The sequence below is a fragment of the Petromyzon marinus genome, chromosome 29 (genome assembly GCF_048934315.1).
Source record: "Petromyzon marinus isolate PM22_M1 ecotype Great Lakes invasive population chromosome 29, UKy_Petmar_22M1.pri1.0, whole genome shotgun sequence".
In the NCBI taxonomy this organism is placed as follows: Eukaryota; Metazoa; Chordata; class Hyperoartia; order Petromyzontiformes; family Petromyzontidae; genus Petromyzon; species Petromyzon marinus.
The window spans coordinates 6,810,264-6,824,490 of NC_133695.1; the positions used below are offsets into that span (position 1 = coordinate 6,810,264).

The 14,227-nt window shown below is 50.1% G+C and overlaps 1 protein-coding gene across 4 annotated transcripts in view; it reads left to right on the forward strand.

Moving 5' to 3' along the window:
- LOC116947271 (transmembrane protein 87A-like) overlaps positions 1-14,227 on the forward strand; it is a 21,955-nt gene continuing 7,728 nt past the window's right edge. For 3 of the 4 annotated variants that reach the window (XR_004403650.2, XM_032962806.2, XM_032962804.2), the window contains exons 1-14: positions 2-245; positions 1,775-1,835; positions 3,168-3,262; positions 4,068-4,190; positions 5,075-5,113; positions 8,092-8,145; positions 8,308-8,379; positions 8,759-8,830; positions 10,568-10,676; positions 11,488-11,549; positions 12,048-12,231; positions 13,215-13,314; positions 13,657-13,750; positions 14,013-14,084. Coding sequence is in view for 3 of the 4 variants with exons in the window: in XM_032962806.2 (XP_032818697.2) it covers positions 105-245; positions 1,775-1,835; positions 3,168-3,262; positions 4,068-4,190; positions 5,075-5,113; positions 8,092-8,145; positions 8,308-8,379; positions 8,759-8,830; positions 10,568-10,676; positions 11,488-11,549; positions 12,048-12,231; positions 13,215-13,314; positions 13,657-13,750; positions 14,013-14,084 (1,278 nt within the window). In the remaining variant the exon portion in view is untranslated. Of the gene's footprint in view, positions 246-1,774; positions 1,836-3,167; positions 3,263-4,067; positions 4,191-5,074; positions 5,114-8,091; positions 8,146-8,307; positions 8,380-8,758; positions 8,831-10,567; positions 10,677-11,487; positions 11,550-12,047; positions 12,232-13,214; positions 13,315-13,656; positions 13,751-14,012; positions 14,085-14,227 lie in introns of all 4 variants that reach the window. The other variant, XM_032962803.2, reaches the window with a different exon arrangement.

The following is a 14,227-nucleotide window of genomic DNA, read 5'->3' on the forward strand; positions in this document are numbered from 1 at the left end:
GACGGTGGTCGGTGGCGGTGTGGAATCGATCTTCGCGGTTTTACCGAATCGCGGAATCGCCAGGGAGTCGCTGGCGTTGAGAGAGGGGGGCCCTCATTTACGCCATGGCCTTTCACTACCCCCGTGCGGCCCCCTCGCTCCGTGTGACCCCCTCGCTGGATCTCTGCCTCCTCCTGCTCCTCGTGGTTCCCTGCGTGCTCTGTGGGGGGCCCGAGCCGGGCAAGTTTCGCGGGGACATCACCAAGGTGAGCGGCAGCGCGTTGATTACACGTTGCGTGGTTGGTGTGTTGTTGTCATGTTGTCTTCCTGTTGTCTTCCTTTGCTCCACGTGTGTCTCCACGTGTGTCTGTGTGTACTGTGCATGTGTCTGCGTTTACCAATCACACCCCCGAAGTTGACGTCGAAACTCGTGTTGCTTTAAAATCGCAATGCCCCCCAACCCCCCTCCGTGTGTGTCTCTCCCACACGTGTGTGGGCATCGCTTGAGACAAAGTTTTAACTCGCAACTCTACCAGCGAGCGGTGTTTATCGCCTTTGCGTCATTGGAACGACACCGGCAAGTGGAGGTTACAGAACTACTGCTGCTTCAGAGGGCGTTCGGTTGCCTCTCATTCCACTCTTAAGCGGCGGAGGTGTTGGTGGTGGTGGTGTTGGTCTCTATCTGTGTGTTCGTGTGCCTGGCCCGCGTCTCCGTGTCGACTGTCATCGAGTCTCCCCCGTGTCTCTCTCCTTGTCCTCGTCTTCTCTCCCCACCACGTCTTGCGCTGTCCGTGTAGGACGTGAATAAACCCACATTTGTCTTCTTTGGTTCTTTATAGAAGAAGATGTATATATCTTGTTACTGGCAAAGGAGGTCTCATAATGTTAATGCTCACCCCGAGCACCTCAATACTCTGATAGTGCGTTGTTTTTTGAGTTGTACGCCTTTTGGTGTCTTCTGGTCCAACACCAGTGGAGACTAGGCTCTAAGAAAAGCCGTCTCGGGTGTGGATCAATCAAATTCAAGGACGGTGCCAATATTATTATCAGAGTTGTCTCTTTTGTTTACATTTTGACTGCTTGTGTTGTGGTTATTGCAAACATGATGCCTTGAATAAAGGTGTCAGTTTTTTTGTGCCAGTTAAAAGGGTAAAACCTATTCCTATATCTTGTTACTGGCAAAGGAGGTGTCATGATGTAAAAGCTCTGTCGTCCCTACAGGTTTGTTCCTTTCACCTGAAGAAGGCCACTTGTGCTGTGGCCGAAACGTCGTGAGAATTTTATTGTTTTTTTATTATTTTATTCTCATTCTACGTGACTTTACCGAAAGAACCAAAGAAGATGAATCCTTGCAAGTCACGAAAGCTTTAAATCGAAACCCACATTTTGTAATCCCGCTATGAGAGAGCTACCACATGCATACCTGTCGACCCATACGGTTTACTCCGTATTCTTCTACAGGGGAAATTGAGTTTGCAGGTTCATACGGCGTAAAGCCGTTTCAATACGGGGCAAAAAAAAAATTGTCAGTGTTTGGGGCCGTCCATAAATGACGTCACGCGATTTTGGACGATTTTTTACCCCCCCCCCCTCGTCACACGGCGTCACTTAGCTTTTTATACAGTATAACCAGATAAGGGGCATTCTAGGTGATTTCAGTCATAGCCCCTTAGAGCAGGGGGCTACGCAAATATTGACTTCGTCTCGGATTGCATTAAATTTAGTGGGCATGGCGGTTTACTGATGTGTGCAAACACTGCCCTGTGCTGTGTGTGTGTGTTGATCCTGCTTGCAGAATTCCAAGTATTTATTTGCGAAAAAAACCATGTTCAACCAGACAGATGTCCACATTCAAGGTGAGTCGGTGGTTGCTGTGGGGCGACATTGAACATTTCAAACCAAGCGTGCTCAGTCCACGAGTCCACAATACTCATCATCATCATCACCACCGTCTTATTTGAGGAACCTGTCCGGCTGACTCAGATTTCCGATCTGGCGCCGACTCTAGATCCTGCCTCCGCCTTGAATCCACAGTTTCAGATGCTTGCGATCAAACCGGGATCACGAGTGAAGTTGCGAGTCGATGGGTCCGCGGCTCAGCGAGCCTGCTTCTCAGAGCCTGCGGGAAAACTACGCCCCTTTAAGTTTGGTTCTTTCACACGCTTTGGCCGAATACCAGCCTTGAGAATTAAGTAGCGCTTTGGCTGAACAAACATTTACTCTCATGTGGCTGAGCGGGAGGGAAAGTTGCTGCCATCTCCCGCGTAGTGTATCTCCTTGCGTGAAAGATCCGAACGGATTTTGCGCCTCATGCAATGACACCGACAGATGGCACAATCGGGATGAAATGCGGGGTCCCAAGGCACCTCCCGTTGCCAACCCGCACTAATCAGCCTGGGGAAGTGGGCGCCATGGTGGCGAGATGTTTACTACCTCATCTGGTATGCAGGAGGTCGTGGTTTCGATCCCGACCCTGACGCCTGTATATTTGGAGTTTGTATGTTCTCCCCGTGGTCACGTGGATTTTTCTCCAGGTCCTCCGGGTGTTTCCCTCCACATGTAGAAACATGCATATAGAGTGTTTGGCTGCTATACATTTCAATGAAATAAACCACTTTGTGGGGCTGTCATTTGTGGCCAGGTCGCTTCTGAAAAAGAGCTATACAGCTCTTTGGGCCTTACCTGTAAAATAAAAGATTGTTTAATTTAGTTTAGAAGTATGATCAAACAACCCCTGTGACCGACAAGGCACGGGGAAGCCTTCATCCAGCAGTGCATTGTCAAAGGGCTGTTAATTATTATTATTGAGTATCATAGATTATTATAACACACACCAACGATCGTTAGACACGAGCAGGCCTTAATCTCAACTGGGACTTGGTTTCCACGCCCAGCACACCGCCTCCGTCATATCTCACTAAGGCCTGCGGCTATTAGTCACACGCCACCTGCCCCAGTCCACTCGTGCCGCATCGACGTGGCAAATAATCACCATCGGCCGGCCTGCATCAGACACCGGCAGTAGCAGCCGGCGACGCTCCACAATCGAGAGAGAACGTGTAGCTGCTCCCGGTGCGTGGAGCGAAACTTGGGACGCCGTGCCGAACAACGCGCGGTGCAACCCGAAAGCACGCGGGGGAAGCTGCCCGTGATTGTTGTGGTTGTTGTGGTGTGGTTGCGTCGCGCAGTTCTGAAGGCCACTTGCCCTGAGATGAGTGGGACTTTCACGGTGCAGTGGATCTTGCGCTCCTCTCGCTGCTACAACGAGTTCGCCAACTTAAAGGCAAGCGCGCGACCGCACCGCCAGCCCCGTTTGATTTCTCTCCAACAGTTTCATTATCGTTCATCATCATCACTGTAGCCATCGTCGTAGTCATCGTCACAATCATAATAGGCGCTCCCCCTTGACACTTTCCGGAATTATGTCGCTGGGTCAGCGAGGATCGGTGTGCATGCGCCTGTGTGTGTCAGTAGGGAGCAGTGGGGTAGTGCACTGCGCTATAAATAGTTCGATTCCCGGCCATGGTTAACGTTGTGGCAACATTTTGGAAGCAGTCCAGGACCTCTCCTAGAGTAAGTCCGCCTTAATGGAGTAACTGTTGCAGTGTGTAAACATTGGCAACAGGGTAGACAAAGGTTGCCAGGTGTGGTGCTGGCAACACCACTCCTTCCTGTGGCATTCCGGCCTTCTTAGGTGCTCGCTAACAGTTTGTTAAAGGCTATAGGGGGGGATCTTGATAATATGACTTATATGTGTATACGTGTACCTGCGCGTATGTGTATGTCTTCACGTGTCATTGTATCTGCCACTCATCTCATTCCGTCAACCCATAGCACCTGGGTCTGTTCCGTGTGGAAGGCTGGTTGCCAGGCAACGAGGCTTCCACACTTGATGTTCTGAAAGTGCACCTAGCCTGGCACACACAGCAGCATCCGCGATTCACTTAGTGGTGAATGGCGGATGCTGCTGCTGCCCGTGCCATTGTTGCTGTGAGTGATTCTGCTCGAGGGTAGCAGGCAGTGACGTCAGTTTTCTTGTACCTCCGTTCACACTCCCCGCACTCGCCCACGCCGTTTGCGTCACACAGGACATCAGCGGTGAGATGTACATGGTCGCCGAGGACAAGGAGGTCTTCCCAGACAGCCAGGCTTCCTACGTGAAGGGCAGCGCCACCATCACCTGCAACAACTTCCACGTGCCAGCGGCGCCCGTGAGTTTGACACGAGCACGCTCGCATGATCGTTTGATTTGCCAACTAATCGTCAGCGTAAAGCCTTGCCGATTTTAGACGAAATCCAAGCTACAGATTGCAATGCCTACAGCAGGGTGTCGGCAACCAAAATAACAATAAGAGACATTTTTTTTCGAATTCGGAAAAAACAAACTCAATATTTCATGAGGCTCAATGCATGTGAACACGAGACGGCGGTCCTTAATAAATAACTGCCACGAAGGAGTCCTTAAAGAGCCGCGTGCGACTCCAGAGCCGCAGGTTGCCGACACCTGGTCTAGAGAAACAAAACGATGAAATTGATGTTACCACTTTAATGTTACGCTAACCTAGCGTGGTAATGGATAGGACGTTGAAAGTTGGAAGGTGGGGGGGAGTTGGGAGGTTAGAACTGAAGATTAGTCGTGACCTTTAGTTTGAACCTATCCACCCACTTTCTTAATGGCACGCTAGTTTAATGGCATCCATGCCACTCCAGAGGTCGCCAATTTGATCTCCCAGCGTGGAAAGTGAAACAATCATCGTGACCTCCCAGCTGCCAATGATTCGGCAGGATGGTGATACAGGCTAGGGTTAGGGCGTGTGCAGCACACTGTGTAGCGTTGTTTTAAGTATTATTTTGCTCGGTTACCCGGGAAAGACTCACTGAGTCTTAGGACTTTATCGCGAGGTTCCTGCCAAATTTTCAGCGGAGGGAACGTCGTTGCTGCGCGTAATCTCCCAGTAGAGTAAACGTGGTGATTTTTCAGCGTTGTATTCTGAAGAACTAAATGTTACATAGTTGCTGCCGTTCAGAGTTGTTGGCGAGTGACTCTGGTTCTGTCGCTCGTGTCTGTGCGTGTGATTTTCTTTCTGTCGTGAAGGTGAAAACGTTACCCGTGAAGCTGGCAAACAAACATAAAGTGAGTACGACAGCTTCATTGACAGCGTGGGCTACGTTCACGCAATGGACTGTCAGTGTTGTGACCCCTGTGCTGTGTTGCGAGTGTTGTGATCTCTGTGAGTGTTGTGATCTCTGTGAGTGTTGTGATCTCTGTGAGTGTTGTGATCCCTGTGAGTGTTGTGATCTCTGTGAGTGTTGTGATCCCTGTGGGTGTTGTGATCTCTGTGAGTGTTGTGAGTGTTGTGATCTCTGTGTTGTGAGTGTTGTGATCTCTGTGCTGTGTTGTGATCTATGTGCTGTGTTGTGATCTCTGTGAGTGTTGTGATCCCTGTGAGTGTTGTGATCTCCGTGCTGTGTTTGAGTGTTGTGATCTCAGTGCTGTGTTGTGAGTGTTGTGATCCCTGTGCTGTGTTGTGAGTGTTGTGATCCCTGTGCTGTGTTGTGAGTGTTGTGATCTCTGTGCTGTGTTTGAGTGTTGTGATCTCTGTGCTATGTTGTGAGTGTTGTGATCTGTGCTGTGAGTGTTGTGATTTCTGTGCTGTGTTATGAGTGTTGTGATCTCTGTGCTGTGTTATGAGTGTTGTGATCTCTCTGCTGTGTTGTGAGTGTTGTGATCTTTGTGCTGTGTTGTGAGTGTTGTGATCTCTGTGCTGTGTTGTGAGTGTTGTGATCCCTGTGCTGTGTTGTGAGTGTTGTGATCTCTGTGCTGTGTTGTGAGTGTTGTGAGTGTTGTGATCTGTGTTGTGAGTGTTGTGATCTCTGTGCTGTGTTGTGAGTGTTGTGATCTCTGTGCTGTGTTGTGAGTGTTGTGATCTCTGTGCTGTGTTGTGAGTGTTGTGATCTCTGTGCTGTGTTGTGAGTGTTGTGATCACTGCGCTGTGTTATGAGTGTTGTGATCTCTGTGCTGTGTTATGAGTGTTGTGATCTCTGTGCTGTGTTGTGAGTGTTGTGAGTGTTGTGATCTGTGTTGTGAGTGTTGTGATCTCTGTGCTGTGTTGTGAGTGTTGTGATCTCTGTGCTGTGTTATGAGTGTTGTGATCTCTGTGCTGTGTTGTGAGTGTTGTGATCTCTGTGCTGTGTTTGAGTGTTGTGATCTCTGTGCTATGTTGTGAGTGTTGTGATCTGTGTTGTGAGTGTTGTGATCTCTGTGCTGTGTTGTGAGTGTTGTGATCTCTGTGCTGTGTTTGAGTGTTGTGATCTCTGTGCTGTGTTGTGAGTGTTGTGATCACTGTGCTGTGTTGTGAGTGTTGTGATCTCTGTGCTATGTTGTGAGTGTTGTGATCCCTGTGCTGTGTTGTGAGTGTTGTGATCTCTGTGCTGTGTTTGAGTGTTGTGATCTCTGTGCTGTGTTGTGATCTATGTGCTGTGTTGTGAGTGTTGTGATCTTTGTGCTGTGTTGTGAGTGTTGTGATCTCTCTGCTGTGTTGTGAGTGTTGTGATCTTTGTGCTGTGTTGTGAGTGTTGTGATCTCTGTGCTGTGTTGTGAGTGTTGTGATCACTGCGCTGTGTTATGAGTGTTGTGATCTCTGTGCTGTGTTATGAGTGTTGTGATCTCTGTGCTGTGTTGTGAGTGTTGTGAGTGTTGTGATCTGTGTTGTGAGTGTTGTGATCTCTGTGCTGTGTTGTGAGTGTTGTGATCTCTGTGCTGTGTTATGAGTGTTGTGATCTCTGTGCTGTGTTGTGAGTGTTGTGATCTCTGTGCTGTGTTTGAGTGTTGTGATCTCTGTGCTATGTTGTGAGTGTTGTGAGTGTTGTGATCTCTGTGCTGTGTTGTGAGTGTTGTGATCTCTGTGCTGTGTTTGAGTGTTGTGATCTCTGTGCTGTGTTGTGAGTGTTGTGATCACTGTGCTGTGTTGTGAGTGTTGTGATCTCTGTGCTATGTTGTGAGTGTTGTGATCCCTGTGCTGTGTTGTGAGTGTTGTGATCTCTGTGCTGTGTTTGAGTGTTGTGATCTCTGTGCTGTGTTGTGATCTATGTGCTGTGTTGTGAGTGTTGTGATCTTTGTGCTGTGTTGTGAGTGTTGTGATCTCTCTGCTGTGTTGTGAGTGTTGTGATCTTTGTGCTGTGTTGTGAGTGTTGTGATCTCTGTGCTGTGTTGTGATCAGTCGCGGTTTGTCTAGGGGGCGTTCGGGAGCCGCCCCTCCAAGCAGCTGGAGATGAGAAATATTTTTTCTAATAAAAATACTTTTTTTTAAATAGTCTTGTTGTGTTTCAAAAATTAAAATATAACGATTCTTTCAACGTGAATTGTCTAATGAAGATAACATTTTAAGTTGTCCATATTAGAAACCGCTGCGACACCAGTCTTAGTTGTGCCTTGGGGAGGTCTCGGGTGGGCTGTGAAGGCGTCCGAGTGAGAGATTTTCCCTTCATTCAAACCAGAAATATTTGTATATTTCACTTAATCGTGTGTAGGCTAATGTCAGTGTAGGCCTAGCTTTCCATTTGACAATGTAGTCAGTGTAAAGTGATGTTACAGTTACCACAGATAACAGTGAGACGGACAGTGACCACACAATGAAACAAGCTTCTCGTGAACAGTGAAGTAAATAGCAGGGCCTGTGCACGTGGTATTAATGTCGCCAGTGAATATAGATCAAAGCTTTTTGTGTAGGTGGATGTACGACGGTTGTGTGGCTGTTATTGTACGGTATGCGGTGTCTTGGTTGCCTTGGCTAATTTTTTGAGTCGTGTCAGCTGATCTTTAATTGTTGTTTAGGCTTTTGGCAGTGTCAAAGGCTTTGTGTAGCGTGGACTTGAGGGTCATGGGGACAGCATCTGAGTGATTTGTTTGTCTAGCATCGTATTGGTTATAAATGCCTCACCGTTGGTAGGTAACACAGTTATATCGCTTTCACGGGAAGGCCAATAACATGACGAGGTTGTCTTCTTAATTATAACACCATATTTTCAGAGGTCACAACAGCCCCACCTAGTGGAGATGTCACGAGCCGCCACTGGTTGTGATCTCTGCGCTGGTCTTGATATCATCAACAGGAGGAAGAAAAGGAGAAATCGCCCAGCGATCGTCGCAAGAGAGAAGATGCGCAGGTGAGTCTCGGCTCACCTTCTCTTTCCACCGGCCGAGATTTCCCCGCTAATCCAGCGCTCGTCAACAATGCACCACTCGGAAACGTTCCGTTTGGCGCGGCGGTGATATCTTTCCGTCAGCTCGGAGGGACCCGTAACCCCCTTGTCCATCCTCTCTCCCAGCCAAAGCCTGCCGTGGAGGCCGCCGCCCCTGACCCAGCCAAGGTCGGCGATACGAAAGACCTGGCTCCGAAGGTACATCCACCGCCTCCGTGTGTGCATTTGACGTACGGACATGGTGGCATCCAGACGATATATTATCGTCATCAGCCGTTGTCTCTCCGATGCTGGATGAAGGCCTCCCGACGGCGTCCTGTTCTCTCTCCGACGCATTCTGTTCCTTTGCTCTGCCTCGTCGGTCCCCTCGGTGGACATCGTCGCCAGCTGGGAGGGACGCGTCACCTCGTTGCATAATTCCTCAACCCATGGCACCTGCTGGGTCTGTCCTGTGACCTGCCAGCGGGCGTTCGACACTTCACGTGGCCTTAAAGTGCACATAGCTTTGCACAAGCACCGTGGTGACGTCAACGCCACTTAGTGACGAATTGCGGTTGTTGTTGTTTCTCTCTTCCAGACCGAGCCAGGAGCGGAGGCCGCTGCCCCTGACACAGCCCAGGTCGGCGATAAACGAGACATGGTCCCAAAGGTAGGAGTGGCGCCCCCCCCTACCCCCGCTCCATCATGTTTGGTCATCTGCTCGCAATAGTCTCGTCCGTCGGCCATCACCTCGTGCCGCGGAGTGTCCGGTCCAAGCCTCGCCTCGTATGCAGGAGGTCGTGGGTTCGATCCCGACCCTGACGGCTGTATATTTGGAGTTTGCGTGTTCCCTCCGTGGTCTTCTGGTTTTTCCCTCCGCATTTAGAATCAACATCACGCGTTTAGAGGATTTGGACTGCTATAAAATTCCACGTGATAATCCACTTCGTTGAGCTGTCATTTGTGGCCAGGTCACGTCTGAAAAAGAGCTATACAGCTGAGTGGGCCTTACCTTGTAAAAAATCGCTTGTAGTTTTAATAGTACGTATGTTGAACCTCTTTTGCTTCGTAAGTAGCCAACCATGCTAATCGGAGGTGCGGGAGACGGACAACACTTCCTTGACTATTATTCTTGGTTCTTTCGGTAAAGTCGCGTAGAAGGGAAACAATAAAATAATAAAAATATTGTTTCCCTTCTACGTGACTTTACCGAAAGAACCAAGAATATGAATCCCTGCAGTCACGAAAGCTTTAAATCAAAATTTCCTTGACTTTTTGGTTCTTTCGGTAAAGTCACTTAGGAAAAATGTAAATAAATAAAACAAACCAAAAATGCAAACAACTAAATAAAGCATTTTTGGCAAATTTTATTTAATTATTTTATTTGCTACCTACGTGACTTTACCGAAAGAACCAAAGAGTATGGATCCTTGCAGTCACGAAAACTTCAAATCTAGAACACTTCCTTGAGTTATCATTCGTGGCCAGGTCGCTTCTGAAAAAAGAGCTATATAGCTCAGTGGGCCTTACATGGTAAAATACAAAGTTTAGTTTACTTACGTTTCTCAAGCGTCAGTGTGACGTCTTTTGTGGTCATTCCCTCAGCCACGCGATCCTCTTTCTGACTTGGCACGATTCCAAGGATCCGTCTCTCCACGCTGCTTTGTGCACTTTTCGGATTTTTTCCCCATTGTTTTTTGTCGACTCTCCTTTAATCCATGATCTCAAGACTGGATACTTAACTTGTCAGTACCATCACCTTCGTGCTTCCAATTCATGTATTTCCAATAACCGTCAACAATGCCACAAGCCATTCGAAATGGGTGCGTTATCAAACAATTGCCGTGCCTCCGAGCTCTCGGTGGAAAATTGCATCCGATTTGCTTGAAACATGTGCGTGTTGTGATTCCCGCTCACGCCCCCCCAACACCAGAGACAAAATATCTTCACCAGGCCTGGGCCTCCCCCCCCGAGGTCAACTCAAGTCTTCAAATGAGTACCTGATGCACTCGTTTGTGTGTAAATACTGACACTAGTGTGTGTATGTGCGTGTGTACGTGTGTGTGTGTGTGTGTGGGGAGCGGTATTGTAGTGGTTAGCGCACTGTGCTACGAATCCGGCGACTCGAGTTCGATTCCTGCTCACGGCCAACACCAGTGACGATTACCTGAACCGGTCCTGGGCCTCTCCTAGGTCGACTCGGCCTCAAATGAATACCTGGTGCGGCGTGTGAAATCATCACCACTGCGGAGACAATGGCGGGCGGGCGTGGTGCTGGCCACCCACCCCCTCGTGTGCCGGGCTTCATAGTTGCTCGCTTACAGCACTTGCCCCAACAGTCTGTTCAGGCTATACGGGGGATCTTTGTCTTTGTATACATGTGTGTATGTGTGTGTGTGCCGTGTAGACAAACGTGGTGGCGAGGACGTGGAAGGAGAGTCCGTACCTCTTGATTGTCAGCATCAGCCCGGATGACCACAGCGGCGACAAGCAAAGCAAAGACTGGACATTTGATGGTTCGTTTAACTTTCTCTCAGTGAGGGCAACATCATTATACAACAACCACATCATCATAATCAAGTAATGATGATGGTGTGGATGAAGGCCTCCCCAAGACGTGGCCATCTCTCACACGTAGCTCCTTCACACGAGCTAGTGTCACCATCTCTCCGTCTCCGTGTTTGACGTTCTCTCGGGCATGTCGCCTCCCTTGGCTGCCACCACCACCGTGAGCCTCGACCCCCAGCCCATCATCGTCCCTTCTAATCCACGACGCGTCCTGCCTCCCACCCTCCCACCCACCCACTGGTGTGAACAGTCCCGGTTGCGTCTGTATCTCACGTAATGTGAACATTCTGGGTTGCGCCCTCAACTCGCGTGACAATCTCGAATCCGCGCGCATACTGTACGCTGGGTGCAGAAAGGCAGACGGCGTTTATGGTGTCAGAGTTTGCTAGTGAGTCTGGTACGAGTCAACCGTAAAATTCTTCTCGCACTCTTTGAGATTGTGACTTTTTGTGTTTTTAACCAGTTTTTATAGCAGTAGCTTCCCTGGGTTCCACTGATAATAATCAGTTCCCGATGTTACTATTTTGGTTGTAACTTTGCTTCAATTGTATTCTGATTAGTTTTTTTATGCTATGTCAGTGTTATATTTTAATGATTTATATTTTTTTACTGCTTATATACCGCACTTTGAGCGTTGGTGGATTGGTGCGCCGGTGGGTTGGTGGCTGGGTGGGTTGGGGGAGGTTGTTGTGACCTGCAGTGTGGTGGTGATGGGTAGTGGGGGTGGTGCGGTGATTCTTGCCTTTGTTGTGTGTGCAGTGGAGGTGGGCATGAACGGACCACATGGGTACATCTCAGCCACAGAGTACCCACTCAAGATTGTAAGTGATACTCGCCTCCGGTCAACTCACTTTCCAACGATACACTCACCACCGGCATGCTCACTTGCAATACACTCATCACCACCCATACGCTAACACCAAGACGTGATGAATACATTTTTTTTTTACTATTAAACTATTTTTTATTTAACCAGGTAAGGCCCACTGAGCTATACAGCCCTTTTTCAGAAGCGATCTAGCCACAAATCATAGCTCAACGAAGTGTATTATCAAATGGAATGTTATAGCAGCCAAATACACTTTTGCACATGTTTGTAAATGTGGAGGGAAAAACCGGAGGAACCGGAAAAAAAAATCCACGTGACCAAGGGGAGAACACGCGAACTCCAAATATACAGGCGTCAGGGTCGGCATCGAACCCACGACCTCCTGCATACCAAGTGACGGAGTTAGCATCTCTCCACCGTGGCGCCTCCACCCCGCCACTCACCACTCAACACCACCACCGCCGCTCTCCCTTTCACCCGCCCGGTGTAGTTCTACATGGCCATGTGCGTGGTGTACACGCTGTACGCTGCGCTCTGGCTCGTCTGCTCCGCCTGCTACTGGAAGGAGCTGCTGAGGATCCAGCTGTGGGTGGGCGGTGTCATCTTCCTGGGGATGCTCGAGAAGGCCATGTTTGTCGGGGAGTTCCAGAACATCGGCACCTACGGCACCTCGGGTGAGGGGCGGGGGTGATGGGGGGGGGGGGCAGTAATGTAGCGGTTAGCGCGCTGCGCTACGAACCCCAGGACCCGAGTTTGATTCCCGCTCACAGGCCAACGCCAGTGACGATTATCTGAACCGGTCCTGGGCCTCCTCTAGGGCGACTCAAAATCAAATGAGTAGCTGGTCCGGTGTGTAAATATTGCCCCTGGGGGGACAAAGGCGGCCGGGTATGGTGCTAGCCACCCACTCCCTCGTGTAACTTGCCGGTCTTCATCTCTAACAGCACTTACCTCAACAGTCTGTTAAGGCTACATGGGCGATCTTTGTCTTTGGTGATGGGGGCGGGAATGGGCTTACAATCGACGTAGCGATGATCGTCACTGTCTAGGGTGATAGTGGTGGCGTCACCGTAATTATTGATCGTGATCATGGTGGTCATGGTGTTGACGGTGATGATCATCATGATGATCATTATCAAAAGCAGCACCAATGGTGACATCACTATCAGTAGGAGCAGCTTTACTATCACCACGACCACCAATCACCAGCAGCATCATTGTCAGTATTATCATCGGCAGCATCATCATCACCACCGTAATCGATATCAGCAGCAGGAACATCTTCATCATCATCATCAGCAGCAGCAGCAGAGAGAGAGAGCGATAGAACGTCCTCTGCAGAGATGGAGTGATGAGATCAGCATGTGCGCAGAAGCGAGGATGGATAGTTGCGTTACGAGCAGTGACATAATGATGGCCTTGGAATGCCTTAATCCAGCAGTGGATAGGGCAAAGGATGGTAATTATTGTTTTAAAGTATACGCGGTGCTTCGCTCGTTATAAACCAAGGCAGGGGACCTTCAGACAATGCCTCCTCTGCAATGGAGACGTGGGAGTGTTCCACACGCGAGCGCTCAGCATTTCCCACTGGGCTGTAAATTATGGCCAGCAGTGGATAGAACGTGGCTGATGGTGGTGGTGGTGGTGTGTGCGGCAGTGCCGGGTGCGGTGATGGTGGCCGAGTTGGTTTCGGTGCTGAAGCGCACGCTGGCGCGGATGCTCGTGATCATCGTCAGCCTGGGCTACGGCATCGTCAAGTAGGGAGCGCCGCGCCACCACCACCACCTCTTCCTCGTCCCCCTCTTCCTGTTACTCCCACGTCCTGCAACTGTCCCTCTCCTTGTCCTCGTACTCCATCTCCTGTTCCATTCAGTCCCTTTATTCCCTCCCTCCCTCCCTCCTTCCCTCCCTCCCTCCCTCCCTCCCTCCCTCCCTCCCTCCCTCCCTCCCTCCCTCCCTCCCTCCCTCCCTCCCTCCCTCCCTCCCTCCCTCCCTCCCTCCCTCCCCCTCCGTTAGTTCTGCTTGTTTTTGCATACGTGTGCTTCGTTGTTGATGTTTGTTGTACAGTCCCCCTGATAATCTTCCTGTGGTACTCGTAGGCCGCGCCTGGGCGCCATGTTGCACCGCGTGGTCGGCGTGGGCATGCTCTACCTCGTCTTCTGTTGCGTGGAGGCGATGCTGCGCGCCAGCGAGGTGCGCGCAACCACGACTGATTTTGTCACCGCCACCACGGGTGCCACCACCACCGTTGCCACCACAATCATCGTAACCGCGATTGTGGTTACCATCACCATCGTCACTACGTCCACTGCCACCATTACCACCACCGCCGCCATTCCCTGAGCTCTCCACCCCCCCCCCCCCTCAGCCTCCTCACCCCCTCCCTGTGTTCCTCGCCGCTCCACCTTCCCCCCATAACTGCCCCCCCCACCCCCCTTGTCGTGTTCCCACACAGGACCCCAGGAACTCGACAGTGCTGACAGCGGCGATAGTGCTGGCGATGATCGATACGTGCATCGTATGGTGGATATCCTTGACGCTCATTCGCGCTTTTGCACAAAAATAACAATCCATTGGGAGATCTTGCAGAGTGTTGCATCGCCCCGTGTTCACGAACTAGTCCATGAACTAGTCCACGAACTAATCCACGAACTAGTCCACGAACTAGTC